The sequence below is a fragment of the Simochromis diagramma genome, unplaced genomic scaffold, assembly GCF_900408965.1.
Source record: "Simochromis diagramma unplaced genomic scaffold, fSimDia1.1 OVJJ01000603.1, whole genome shotgun sequence".
Lineage (NCBI taxonomy): Eukaryota > Metazoa > Chordata > Actinopteri > Cichliformes > Cichlidae > Simochromis > Simochromis diagramma.
In genome coordinates, this window is record NW_024387414.1 from 25,873,977 (window position 1) to 25,887,416 (window position 13,440).

A 13,440-nucleotide genomic window follows, 5' to 3' on the forward strand; every position below is an offset into this window, starting at 1 on the left:
CAAATGGATAACCAGATATTAGTGGGGGTGTAAGTATGTATGTGAACATGTATGTATACTTTCCACCTTGTGTGGAATTGAGAAATTCAAAATAAATTCAAACTTGTGCACCAGTTCTAGTTTTTTAAAGTAATAAAAGATGTACGCCGTACAATCATTAAACCCTGGAAAAAGAAAATTTCAAAGAAATCATCAAAAATGTAAAAATTACACCGAATCGCAACTATGTTTAGAGTTGGGTCATATATATCGTGAAAACAGTTACTTGGATTAATATACGCTCTTTACTGAACAAGAAGAAGTAAATTTGACTGAGTGGTAACTTTACACACACAGGCAGCCATTGCTGTTTCCTTGTAATAACGTAACGAATAACGGAATCTTTAATCCAATCAAATTTCAGAGCTGTGGCTTTTTAAACCAATCACAGCGCAGCCGTCTCAATCGCTGCTTATCATCGACTACTACCCGCTAGCTAGTTTAGCAACAAGCTGGGTGAGGGGCTAAACCGCAGATACACAGAAGCAGCTTCTTCACTCGTTTTTTTTGTGTATTTCGCTGGGACATAGTGAAGTTAGCAGTCATCCAAGTGATTATCTTCACGTTTTGGTCGAAGGTAAAGACTGGTGTTTACTTCTTGTGCATGCTTTAGCTAGATAACCCTTCGCAGGATGGGGCGCAAATGACACGAGACGCGTTGTTGAGGTTATTATGTGGCCGTCAATTAAGATTAGCTGATATTAGCTAATGCAACTTTGTATTAAAACCTCTTCAACGTAAAATATTTCAAGTTGGACACATTCTTAACGGGCGGCTAGGCGGTCGTGTTATCATTGTCAAGAATGTGTGTATTTCCTGTTTGGACGTCTCCCCTTATTGTTGTGACTAAGTCAACTGGGTGATTCAAAGTTTCATACCATGCCAACGTGTTATTCAGTAGTTGCCACAGGCTTGCTGATTGCACCCCCTCTAGCTATTTTAATTTCTCCTCATCTTTCTCTCTCATCGTCAAATAACTCCTTTAGTTGGTGTTTATCTCACTCTTGTATAACTGGACTTCCTCCCGCAGATGCAGTTCATGCTGCTGTTCAGCCGGCAGGGAAAGCTGCGGCTGCAGAAGTGGTATGTTCCTCTGTCAGACAAGGAGAGAAAGAAGATCTCCAGGGATCTGGTCCAGACTATACTGGCCAGGAAGCCCAAAATGTGCAGCTTCTTGGAGTGGCGAGACCTGAAGATTGTGTACAAAAGGTAGGTGTATAATGCAAGTTGTGATACAGCTGCACGCTCTGCCTTTCTATCACTCAGCTTTTGGTGCAGTAGGTAAGAGTAGATCAGATCCTCAAATGCAACAGCACAATATTGCCCTTAAAGATTAAGTAATGCTTATTAGCACCAACATTTGTTTTCTACAAAGTAACTTGTATTGGTTCACTTGAGTTGAGAAATGGTCAAAAAAATTATTTATTGGGATTTTGTTTTTTAGTGTGCCAGTCGTCGGTTCTCCTCAGGAGGGAGGAGAGTAGTGAGAGGAATTAAAGCAAGATGCGTGCTCCTCTAAATCCCAACTGGTGGGAGCAAACTCCCACTCCCTTCCAGTGCTTCTTCCCTTAGGTTGTGGATTCCAACACACTACACCTAAAGGAGAGAGAGTAATTCCCAACATTAATTACCTGTGTTAATTAGACTCCCTCTCGCTTCTCCCCTGCTGCCTCAAGCAGCACCAGACTACCTGTTGCCATGTTTTGAAGCAGTAATCCGTGCACTACAAGTTGCGACTTAAATAAACAGGAAAAAAAAAGTAAATTCGGTGTGAATATTTGTGACTTACATAAACTGAAATAGAAATTCATTAGGGAAGTCAGGATTGAGTGCTTTGCCAAGAGATGTCCATATTGGCACATGTGGGATGGGGACAGTTCTTCCAGGGTGAAACAGTGGTGCCTGATATGTGGACTCAGTGTGTTCCTGTTCGCTGTATCATAGCTGATCAAGTGTACTGTTCATGTCAGGCCAAAATGGCTCTCGTCTGACGGCTCCTGAATGGTTGTCCCTCCTTGTTAGCAATATAATAAGGGCTGGTACTGGTGAAGTGCCAGTTTCCAGGTGCACATACTAGTTTTTTTCATTGTTTCAGTTTGTGTCTCAGCAGCAGATGGAGTTGGCTCATGGAAAGGTGTTTTAACTTGTATAAAACACTGTTCACATGACAACAGACGTTTATAAGGAAGAGAACTGCGTAGTTTCAGTTCCCGAATTCATGATGACTGTGGTGTGGTTGAAACCTTCAAAAGCCATTAGGAAGAGGATCGTTGACTTCAGGCATTTATGTTTAACCTGTAAATGGCCCAGATAAGCTTCACTCCGACTGTTGTGTAATTTCTTTAGGTCAGGGTATGATCTTATCAGTAGGCTGTGTTAACGTTTGGTTCGTTGCATCACTGGTAAATCTGTGGTGGTTTGTTGGGGTGGTTAATGGGAGCTGGTGATTCAGTGATTATTTTGTCAGGCACTGAGATTTCTGGCATCTAGAGCTCACCTTCTGGTGTGTCGTGGAAGCCAAAAACACCTCCTTTTCAAATAATAACTGCCAAAAAATGGAGTACAGAGTAGATGGGGAGATTGCCTGATTTGTTGTGAACATATGACTCATAAGTAATGTAAATTTCCACTTTATCAAGGCAAAACAAACAAACAGTTCAGCCACATGATAGTGCAGTATTATACACACACATGCAGTTCAATACACAGGCCTAAATGTGTTGTATTCATAACATGTGATTGTCTGATCAAATATTTGCATGACGGAGCATTTGAACAGGTGTATCAAAAGAAAAGATTGTGAGTGTATTATCTCAGCATTAACTTCCTGCCCATTTTTAAATGCCCTGCAGACACTTGCTGGGTTGTGATATTGCTGCATGCTCTCTTTCTATCACATTCTGGACCAGACATTAGACATTTTAGCTTGGTGTCTATGCTTCTTTCTTTTTTTTTTTTGTGACTGACTTTTATTACCAAATATACACTTAACAGTCTTAATGCATTACTTAATACTGCTGATGTCACAAATATTGATGCTTTGCATATCTTCTTTCTTCGTGTACTAGATATGCAAGCCTGTATTTCTGCTGTGCCGTCGAGGATCAGGATAATGAGCTGATCACACTCGAGATCATCCACAGATACGTGGAGCTGCTGGACAAATATTTTGGCAGCGTAAGTCGTGTCAACATCATGCACATAACATGCTGATCGATGGTATCAGAAGGGGAAATCTGTTAAAATGTTACTGCAAGGATTTTTAGTAGGGACAGTGTCTCCTCTGATCTGCTGCTATTTGTTGTTTTGTGGACTCTCAGGTGTGTGAGCTGGATATCATCTTCAACTTTGAGAAGGCTTACTTCATCCTGGATGAGTTCCTGCTGGGCGGAGAAGCCCAGGAAACATCCAAGAAGAATGTGCTGAAGGCCATCGAGCAGGCTGACCTGCTGCAGGAGGTACGCTCAGTTCTTCTTCAGCAGATAAATAAATCCATTTGACCTGTAACTATGAACAGGGGGTTGCAATGACGAAGTGTTGATAAACCTATCATGTTTGTTTGGTTTTTGTGGGGGATTTTTTTGTTTTCTTCAAAAATCTAAAGGTGTTATCTTTACTGCCAAGTAAGACAAGGAAAGCTAGCAGTTCTTCACATTTGATAAGCTGAAACAAAAACGGACATAAATCCTTTCAAAATGAAACATTTGCCAAAATTCAGTAACTTTCTGTTGGTTGCTGGAGCACTGACTTTGTGGAAATAGAATTCATTTTACTCAATAATTCAAGTGTTGATCCAAACAGAAGGCTGGCTTTCTCCACCTTACACTCACCTGCACCTGCTATCATGTTTATTCTTAGGCTGCAGGACTTGATTAATACCTCTTTCTATCTCTTGTGTCAGTGCACTAAAGAACGTTCTGCCTAGGTGGCTGTTTCCAGTAGACAGATTCAGTGCTCTTTGATTTATTTAAAGCAAAGCATGCAGCACTATTGTTATAACAGAAGGACTGGCTGTGCATGCCTGTAACTCACTGTAAAGCCCCTCTGTTCCCATCTTAGATTCAGCAGCTAGCAATTATGACTCATGCACTATTAATTATGTTTTGTAAGGGGTACTTAAAGAACCTGACATAACAGCTTTAAAGAGCACTTGTCTGTCTTCTTCTGCAGGAGGCTGAGGCACCACGAAGCGTTTTAGAAGAGATTGGGCTGACATAGATCAACGTGTTTCTGCCTTGTTTGATTCTCACCTCCGTGTGTCGACCAAGTCTTCTCCTGTTTACCGTGTCAGTGTTGTGTGTGTGTGTGTGTGTGAGTGTGGTCACCATCTATGTACTGTATTATTCTGTACTGTACTATCCTGTATTGTCCTTTCAGTGTAGTGCCAACTGTGGTTCTGATGTGTTCCCTATGTGCAAGCTCCCTCACTGTATTCAGCAGCACTCGGCGTACTTCACTCCCTTAACTTAAAACTCCACAGAGAACAATGTAGCACCGACATGAACTCCAGCATCATTAGATAATCCATCATCACCCACTGCAGAGCTGTACATGTTTGGCCTCAAGTGCTTGTTAAGGTGTTGTGTCTGCAGCTGGTGCTTCTCATGTTTTACCATCACATAGCAAAGAATCATGAAAATACAGCACTGCAAAAAATCTTGAACTACCCCTCAATTCTTTATGCTTTGCTAGGAAAATTGAATATGGGTGCAGTGGTTTATTGAAACATGTAAAAACATATGTGGAAATACAGTCTGAAAAATTCTGTTTTGTCTAATCATCTTGAGTCTGCAGCCTGAACTCTCTTAAATCAGCTGTGCAAGAAACTAGTGTTCAGGAATAGTTCTGAAAGGACATTTAAAGCTCTTCTTCGGATGTTGCTGTAGATTGTTTTGTCCAGTTTCCTCAGTTTTAAGGCTCCACTGCACACTACGCCAAGATAACAGCTCTTTGGGAATTGACTTGTTGCTGCAAAAGTGCAGTTTTCTGTACTTCAGACTGTTATTTCTGACATTTTTTGAGATTCAACTGAAGAAATGGCTAAAAATGGTGTTTGCGTTTTTTTTACGGGGTTACAGGCTCCTAGTGCTTAAAGATAAAATTTGAAATTGGTCCTTTGCATAGTTTTTGTTACGTGTAGAGATGATGCTGGTTCATCCCATGATACCTTTTTATGCCTCATTGTCTCACAGTCAGTGTTAAGTGGCATAACAAGTTAAAAAAAACAAACAAAAAAAAACACATTCATCTGAAAATGTTCAGGTACAAGGGTTGGACTGAATGAGTGAACAAATAACCAGTTCCTATGTTGCATGCTCATATGTAATGCTAATGCATCAAAGCCACCAGCTGGGGCCAGTGCTGTTAAGGGAACCACAGACACTGTTACAATCACTTATTCATGGCTAAACTGAACCCAGTAACTAAAATTACACATTTAATAATCATTGTGTCTGTGTTAACACTTAATACAGGTTTATTTTCTGTGATTCTTCTCTTCAAATCATTTCATATTCACATTTCCAGACTAATTGTTTGCTATATGTGGGTGGTTTCTGTGTAACTAGTGTCACGTTTGCTATACTGTATTTCTGTAGTGTTTTTGACCATCGACTTATTGTCCTTACAAAAAAAAAAAAAAAAACACTGAGGTTTGTAAAAGCCTCTGAAAGTATATCTTAGGTCCAGTTCCTCCCTTAGTGCTGAATTAGGTTAGGATAGTGACCCAAATAAAACCACTATTTTGTGTATTATATAGCTCTGGCTTACTCTTAACGACTAACATATGACCAAAGAACACTGTGTTTTACCTTCTCAGTGGTGTCTATAGGAGGCTAAAACAGCAGAAAAAAGGGATTTATAACTGCAGGTTGATGTCACTGGATGTGGGAATTATTTGGCTACAATAAACCAGTATTATGGAATTACTCCAGTCTACCCAGACATGTTGATCATGACTTTCTTCATGGAGTGGGAACATAAAAACATGAACTGCAGATATCAGGTATATCATTGTAATGTGCAAGGAAACAACTTCTAAATAGTTACTCATCTCAAACTGTATGGAAGTCTTTTTTTTTTTTTTTTCTTATCAAGATCAAAACTGTTGTCGTTGAACACTCGTATTATCAAACTTTGATTTGTGCAAAAGAAATCAGTTTTTGTATTAAACACTGACAACACATTTTTCTTATATTTGAAAGATATTAAAAATAAATGTATTCAAAAAGCAAGGGTTTTTTTTTGTTTTTATATTTTTACGTAACATGTAGTGCCACAATGAGCATCTTGAAAATATTCACATATGTACACAAAAGGTGTTGACAAGTGCCAATGTTGACTACATTAACATCATTGCATTTTAAACTGGATTAACGCATCAGAATACAGTGATCTCAGGACTCACAAACTGCGATGCATCCCTTTTTATTCATTTAAAATCCAGATCGGTAAGGCGGAGATGTATCGCAGTGTGCACAAATTTCTAGAAGTTATTTTTAGGGAAATCTGATTTGTAGATTTTAAAATGTGCGCTACAAAAAGAGCATATTTTCAGTGAGGTCACCTCACATTTCCTCGGACTATTCACTTTCACTGTTTTTCTGCGTTCGCGCCATCTCATTTCTCTCTCCACCGGGACTTGATGTTGAAAGATTTTCCACCGTCTCCTCCCCTGACTCCTCTTTTTCTGACTCTCCAGATGAAGCTGTCTCTTCAGGGAAATGGCTTTTCTTCTTGTGCTTCTTCTTGCTCTTCTTCTTGCTCTTTTTGGAGTGTTTGTGGCGACGATGTGTGCTGCTGTCATCATTAGACTTTTTCTTACTTTTATCAGGTGACTTGGGGCTTCTTTCTTTACTTCTCGACTTTTCTCTCGTTCCCATGTGAGCGACGTCATTCGTGCCTCTACCGTCTCTCTCTTGATCTCTACCCCTATGCTCCTTCTCTCTGTCCCTACTTCTGTTTCTCCGCCTGTCTTGCTCGTCGTCTCTACTTCTGCTCCTTGACCTGCCTCTACTCCTGCTCCTTCGTCTGTCTTTCCACCTGTCACTGTGTCTGGATCTGGACGACCGTGTGTCCTCTCTGTTGTGGTATGACGGCCTCCTCTCTCTGCTCCTGCTCCTTCGCCTGTCTTCGTCTCGTCTCCTTTCAGATCTCTCCGATCTCACCGGGCTCCTGCTGTAATGACGCTGCCTCCATGATCGGCTCGAATGCCACCCGTCTCTGTGACTGCCCCTTACACTGCGGTCAGGGGACATGTGCAGGTCCCTGTCAGCCTCCCAGAATTCATTCCCAGGGTTTCGAAATACATGCAGAAAGTTGCAGTGCTTCCCTTTAGGGCACTTGTGTCTGTCAAACAATCCTGAGAAGATAAACAAACAAGCTAAACACTGTGGGAATGTCTTCAAGTGAAACTGCATGCCGTCAGCATTAAAAAGTAGCTCACCACATATAGCATTCTTCCACCGTGTAACAGGTGATATCTCACAGTGAAGCTGCCGGCCTGCATACCACCTCCCATTGAATTTGATGAAGGCCTCTTTGCATTGCTCCTCTCTGGAGAGACAAGTCAAAGAATGATGTGTTTTCTCTGAAGTGTTACTTCAATTGCAAAGAGACGGAAAGTGGCTGAGTGACTTCTTACGTGTCAAACTGAACATAAACGTTTCCTCTCAGGTGTGGTTCATAGTTACAGCTGACCTATTAGAGGAGAGGAATAGGTGAAATCTATAAATGTTTTTAGGGGGAATAAGTGAGTCTGTTTTACAACACAGACAGGATGACGGGAGGAAAGCTTCTTGATGTCATCTCACCTTAAACTGCAACACTTTGCCGACGCTCTTGAACTCTGGCAGAACATCGTGGTAGAACTCGAGGAAGGACTCCTGCATCTCCTCCTCGCTGTGCTCCAAACAAGCATCGATGTCATAGTCATCACGGCGCGACTCTTCCATACCGAATGTTCTAAACATTCCGCGGATCATCAGCGTTGGACTGGTTGCAGGATACGTATGTTTTCGAGAACATCTGGATTCATAGAGAGAAGACATTCAAATACGTGGGGAAAAGTCACTTTAGTGTCATCGTGTAATTTAACCTAACATAACATTCTTCTTGACAGACTAGCTCCTATTGAAATCACTGGACGCACTCCGTTCATTCAACTGAAAAATTCAAATTCCATCAATTTCCAGTTATTACTGGAGTCTCCCAGGTATCTGTCCTGAGCCGCCTTTTTTTTTCCTCATCTCCTTCCTCTTGGTCAAATCTTCCATAAATCGGTTTCCATTGTTATCCCGATGACACCCAGCTCTACCCACATGCCAAACTACCAGCACCTCCCACTCACTGCCCTCTGTGTTTGCCTCCAGGAAATTAAATCCTGGTTCTACTGCAACCTTCTCAAACTACAGTGATAAAACAGAGGTTCTTCTCACTGTCCAAACATAACAGCTATTCATTCCCTGTTGACAACTCCTTAGTTTCTCCCTCGCCTCAGATTAAGAGTCTGGGGGTCATCCTTGCCAGGACGCTTTCTTTTCAAGGGCATATCAGTGGCATGTCAAAACGCACCTCATTAAACTAGTTTATTCACTCTGATTGCAACTTTGCTCTTAATTTTATAGGATTTTTTGTCTATTCCTTTTGTTCTTAACTCTTCTGGGTGAGGTAACCTTGAGTGTTTTGAAAGACACCTAAAAAGAAATGTATTATTATTATTAATATTATTGTTATAATTATTATTATCAACAACTCAGAAGAAACCAAAACCCATCAGTACCTGTCTCCAAATCGACACGCTCCAGTCTTGAGGAAGAACGGACAGTTGGCTACGTCACGCTCCGTTCCAAAGTTCTCAGAGTTCACTGTCACAGGAGCCTCAGGGTTCATCCACGGGCCACCATTATCCAGCTGTAAGACAGGCCGTGAGCAATATTTAAACTGTCGTAGTTTTCAGTCTTTTATTAGATTTAGAGATGTTTGCAATGACACCAAAGTGCCGTGACACTAGTTAGAGTAAACTGAATTGAAAGAATTTAAATGCGTCTCTAGGTATAAACAAGTGAAATAAAAAACTTGAGAGCTTCTAAATACCACTTTGAGTAAAATTTAAGGTCAACCTTGTGACAGAAAAGCCCATCAAAAGTCATCAAAATGAACAGTAGGCTCAAATGAAAGTATCTGGCTGAGTTTAAAAACATTGGACAACAAGGCCTAAAGCTTTTATTTGTACACTGCCAATACAAATACTAACATTTAACAATATTAAAATAATATTTTGTCATTAAACCAAGTCTGTTCCAAATCTCTATATTTGGTTAAACAGAAAAAGAAAAAATTATCACACTCCCTGATGATTTGATAGAAAAGCAATTTTTTTTAAATAAAGAAATATATTTTCCATTTCCTGACAAGTAACTACAAGTCTTACTGCTAGGGCTGTGCGATATGACCAAAATCTCATATCCCCATATAAGACATCTATCGTCCGATAACGATATAAATCACAAAAATTTTACATTTTCTGTAAATTCTGTGAATCTCGGGCAGCTCGACTTGCGTGAAGTGTTTCCAGCTGGGCGTTGTGTACCTGGAGTCGAGTGTTTTAGTGAGGTTTAGTTAGTTTAGTAATGAAACTATACATTTTTAGACATAAGTTGTAACGGCCGCCGTTTTATTTGTAAATATTTATTACACAGCGTGCTGCGGAGAAAAGCCCGTTCTAACGTTTGAGTCTAAGGTTTATTTTTTAGCACCTGACGACTCTTTTTTGCTTCTCATCCGTAAATACTCTACATACTCTTTCACGTGATTCTGTTTATTTTTTGAAAAGTCTCAACAGGATCTTGAGCTTTATTGTGAAAGGTTTATGTGGAAAATAAACAAGCAGACACGTCGCTTGTCCGTCTGTAGTGTGGTTATATTAAATATAAGAGAAAGAGAGAACTTTAAGAAGTTATAGCCACTACAGTGACCATGAAAACGATGAAAAAAATATTGCTGTAAACAGTTTATTTTGCGACACCACGAAACAAACGATAGCGTAAAATGAAACGATAGACGTTTTTATATCGTCATCCGATATATATCGTTATATCGAACAGCCCTACTTACTGCTAATCTGCACATATACAAAATATATACTGGAAATGAGTTACTATCATTCTGCGTCTCATTTATTTTCAACGTTTATTTCTGAAGTCATGATGGCTTGGGAGAATTTCCACTGTTAGTGTATGACATTTAACTGAACTTTATTTAACTGATTCAAGTTAAGTCCCATTAAAAGACGAATACCAGTATTATATATGTACTATATGATACTTTGGGGGGTTTGTGGCTAAGACAGACAGTTTTTACTGGTGTTTGTGTGTGTGAATACCTGATTTTCAGCTTCATCCAACATTTTCTGAACAGCCTCCTACAAATGGTGTAAAGACACGGCTGGTGAAAATGTGTAGAAGTCAATATAACTGCAGCATATCTGTTTTCTGTGGGTTAAGACCACGTTCACAGAGGCTGAGAGGCACAAAAAAGTTGTTAATGGGAGGTATCCTTTCAACACTAGTGGAACGATTTCACAGCTTTCACACAATATAAAAGATACATCCTTGTTGTGAGAGCTGAGGGTTTTCTCTTTGAGTGTATCTCAGTTAAGGAGTAAAATGGTTCAGTCAAGGAAAAGTTGCACAAACATGTTACAAAAGAAACAATCAGTGGGTGAGACATTAAGCCGGTTCATTAGCTCTCAAGATTATGGAGAAGAGGATATATATGTCTTTTTTGTTTCTATCCTCCTGGAGCCCATATCACCTCTCTGTCTCGCTTCTCCTGCTGCTTCTGCTCTTTTTCTTCTTGTTCTCGCCTCTGCTGCGCTTCCCATTCCTCCTTTATCATCCGCTACAGACACAAAAAGACATAAAGACAGTTATTTGGAATTCTTATTGCAAATCATTTCCACTGATTCCACTGTGTTGTCATTTCCATTCATTTTGGTGCCATGAAATGCTTTTTTCCATTTCACCACAAATGCAGCTCTTTTAAATCAAGCTGGTATGGCCATCATGCCTGGACTATCTTTATCCAGTCAGCTGTACTGGGGTTTTATCCCATACAAAAGCGAAATGAAATATAATATGTTTTTAAATGTAAATAATTAAAAATGCTCAGTAAAATTCTGATCTGAACTGCAGTTTGTAAAAGCCATTACTCAAACAGAACAATGGATTTGCTGGGGTCTCCAGTCAATATTTACAGCAGCAGGATGCTGTGCGCTGGACTGAGTTAGACTAAACTGGTCATGTTCACCAGAATAATGACTGAATGAAACAAGCAAGATCAGGCACACGTGCAGAGCTTTGATCATAACAAAGGGGAGAAATGCCTCCAACATGCTCAAACATTTGACCACACAGTTAATTTGCACTACTGTAATGTCTTTGGTACGCTGCTTAGCAACGGTGGCGACTCCCGAGGGGAAACTTACGGCACAAGCAACGTAAAACTTCTCCAGGTCATGTTGATTGTAATATGTTAGCGCCATACTGTATGAATAATCTCCATCTCGTATTAACATTTAGTTGACGAGGTCTGCCAGAGTGAGACTGGCTCAGAGGCTCTCTCATATACCTTTAGCTACATCTGTACTACATTTTATTCTCTAACTCAATGACAATTGATTAGAGAATCGATAAGGAATTAAATCCATAATTGATATTGATAACGGAATAAGTAACGCTAAATTCCTGTCAATTCCCATCCCTATACCTCCTCCTCCTCTTTTCTTTTCCTTGCTGTTTCCTCCTTCTCCAAACGCAGTCTGAACTCCTCTTGGGCAATCCGCTCTCTTTCCAGCCACTCTTCATGAAGACGCTGTCTAAAGGTAAATAAATACAAAATCAAACACATCCGGCATGTGCAGCAAAATGGTCTGTGCTGGTATCAATGAATGAGCAGCTTCAGAGCAGTGTCAGTATGGCCCTACCTTTCTTCCTTTGCAACATCGTCATCCTCACCGTCTTCATTTACTTCGTCTTCTTCTCCAGGAGTAGGGCTTGCTCCATTTTTTAAATCTGTAACAGAGAAAAGGTGGTGAAGAATTTGCTTAACAACTGCAACTAGACAAATGAGAACAACACAACTTGGACTCATACATCTATCACATACCTCGTTCTCTAGCATGGGCGAGAGCCTGGCGTTTCCGTTTCCTCCTCTCTTTCCTCAGAGCAGCCCTGCGTTGCTTCTGACTGAAGTGAAAGAGATTGAAAACAATAATCACAACAGAGGAGCAAAAGGTAGATGAGGGACTAAGCTGGGGCTTGCACAGCTCTTACAAGAGAGTGCACCTTAAACAATAAAAGCCAGTGTTCACAGCAGACCCTGTGCCCTGTCAAACATAATGATCACTGAACTCTTCCCATCACTGGTGCTTCTGAAGAAGACAGAATTCATGTGCCATTTGCTTCAGTTAGCCATATTACACCACCTTCTGCCTTTCCCAATACTAAAAAAATCTCACTATCTGCAAAGAAAAGGCTCAGGCATTCAAATCTGTTTCTTTAGTACCACCAGACTCATAAAAATGTATCTAACCTAAGGCTAAATTTGTACGATTACGGCGTTTATTTAACAACACTTTAAATGCACGCAGAAGCCACTGTTGTCTACGTGTCTCAAAATCATTACATAAATACGTTCAAAAGACCTACAAAGAAACACAGACCTTAATACAGGAGCTGAAATCACTGGAGGAGTGGACGCTGCCATTGCAGCTAATGGGAGCTAGCTGGTTAGCTTCTTTGGCTAACCCTAGCTGCCCAGTGTAATTCTGCCCGCGTTGTTTGTTCTCGCCAGCATGTATTTAGAAACATTAGAGAAAATCTTCTCTGCTTATACGAAATATTTCCCAGGTGGAATAATTTGTCAAGTTAGAGGCACAACTAAAAAAATGTTTATTGTAAATGTTAGCTACATGCGGAGTTGTTTTGCCTTCTTTATCTTCTTCTTTGTGGAATTCCGGCAGGCAGGACGGAACACAGGCGTATTGCTGCCCTCCTCAGGTACTTCCTAAATGTACATCAAGGATTAAATCCTTACGAGTAGTCCATTTGGGTGCAGAACTTTAGATAAAAAAAAAACCTTTAAAACTTCCTAATGATACAAGTCGATTACTGATTTTAGGAGAAAAGGCTTAATGTTGATAATATTTGTCTCAATAAAATAGCTGGAGCAGTCCATCAAAACATGCTTAACAGTTTCCATTTCTTCACATGTGCAATTTCCACAATCTGACCTCCTCCACCTACTGCAGCACGCACCCATACCATAGCTATAAATTCTGCCTTGTGCACAGAAAACCCCTCGGTCAGTTATCTAAGCTTAACTGTGCTACACATCTATTAC

General features: G+C 40.3%; 2 protein-coding genes across 2 annotated transcripts; one reads left to right on the forward strand and one right to left on the reverse strand.

The window, feature by feature from the left end:
* Positions 1-431: 431 nt before the first annotated feature.
* Positions 432-5,882, forward strand: LOC120721273 (AP-1 complex subunit sigma-2-like). The gene is made up of 5 exons (XM_040011489.1): positions 432-616; positions 1,070-1,248; positions 3,108-3,216; positions 3,360-3,497; positions 4,210-5,882. The coding sequence occupies exons 2-5, from the start codon at positions 1,070-1,072 to the stop codon at positions 4,255-4,257; spliced, it is 474 nt and encodes a 157-aa protein (XP_039867423.1). The 5' UTR covers positions 432-616; the 3' UTR covers positions 4,258-5,882.
* A 388-nt stretch (positions 5,883-6,270) lies between these two features.
* zrsr2 (zinc finger (CCCH type), RNA-binding motif and serine/arginine rich 2) lies at positions 6,271-13,098 on the reverse strand. The gene is made up of 11 exons (XM_040011487.1): positions 12,761-13,098; positions 12,205-12,284; positions 12,023-12,110; positions 11,806-11,914; positions 10,852-10,938; positions 10,421-10,459; positions 8,819-8,949; positions 7,851-8,064; positions 7,682-7,737; positions 7,484-7,593; positions 6,271-7,399 (listed from the first exon to the last, which is right to left on the reverse strand). Exons 1-11 carry the CDS (start codon positions 12,802-12,804, stop codon positions 6,621-6,623), a joined length of 1,737 nt encoding a protein of 578 aa, XP_039867421.1. The 5' UTR covers positions 12,805-13,098; the 3' UTR covers positions 6,271-6,620.
* Positions 13,099-13,440: the final 342 nt, after the last annotated feature.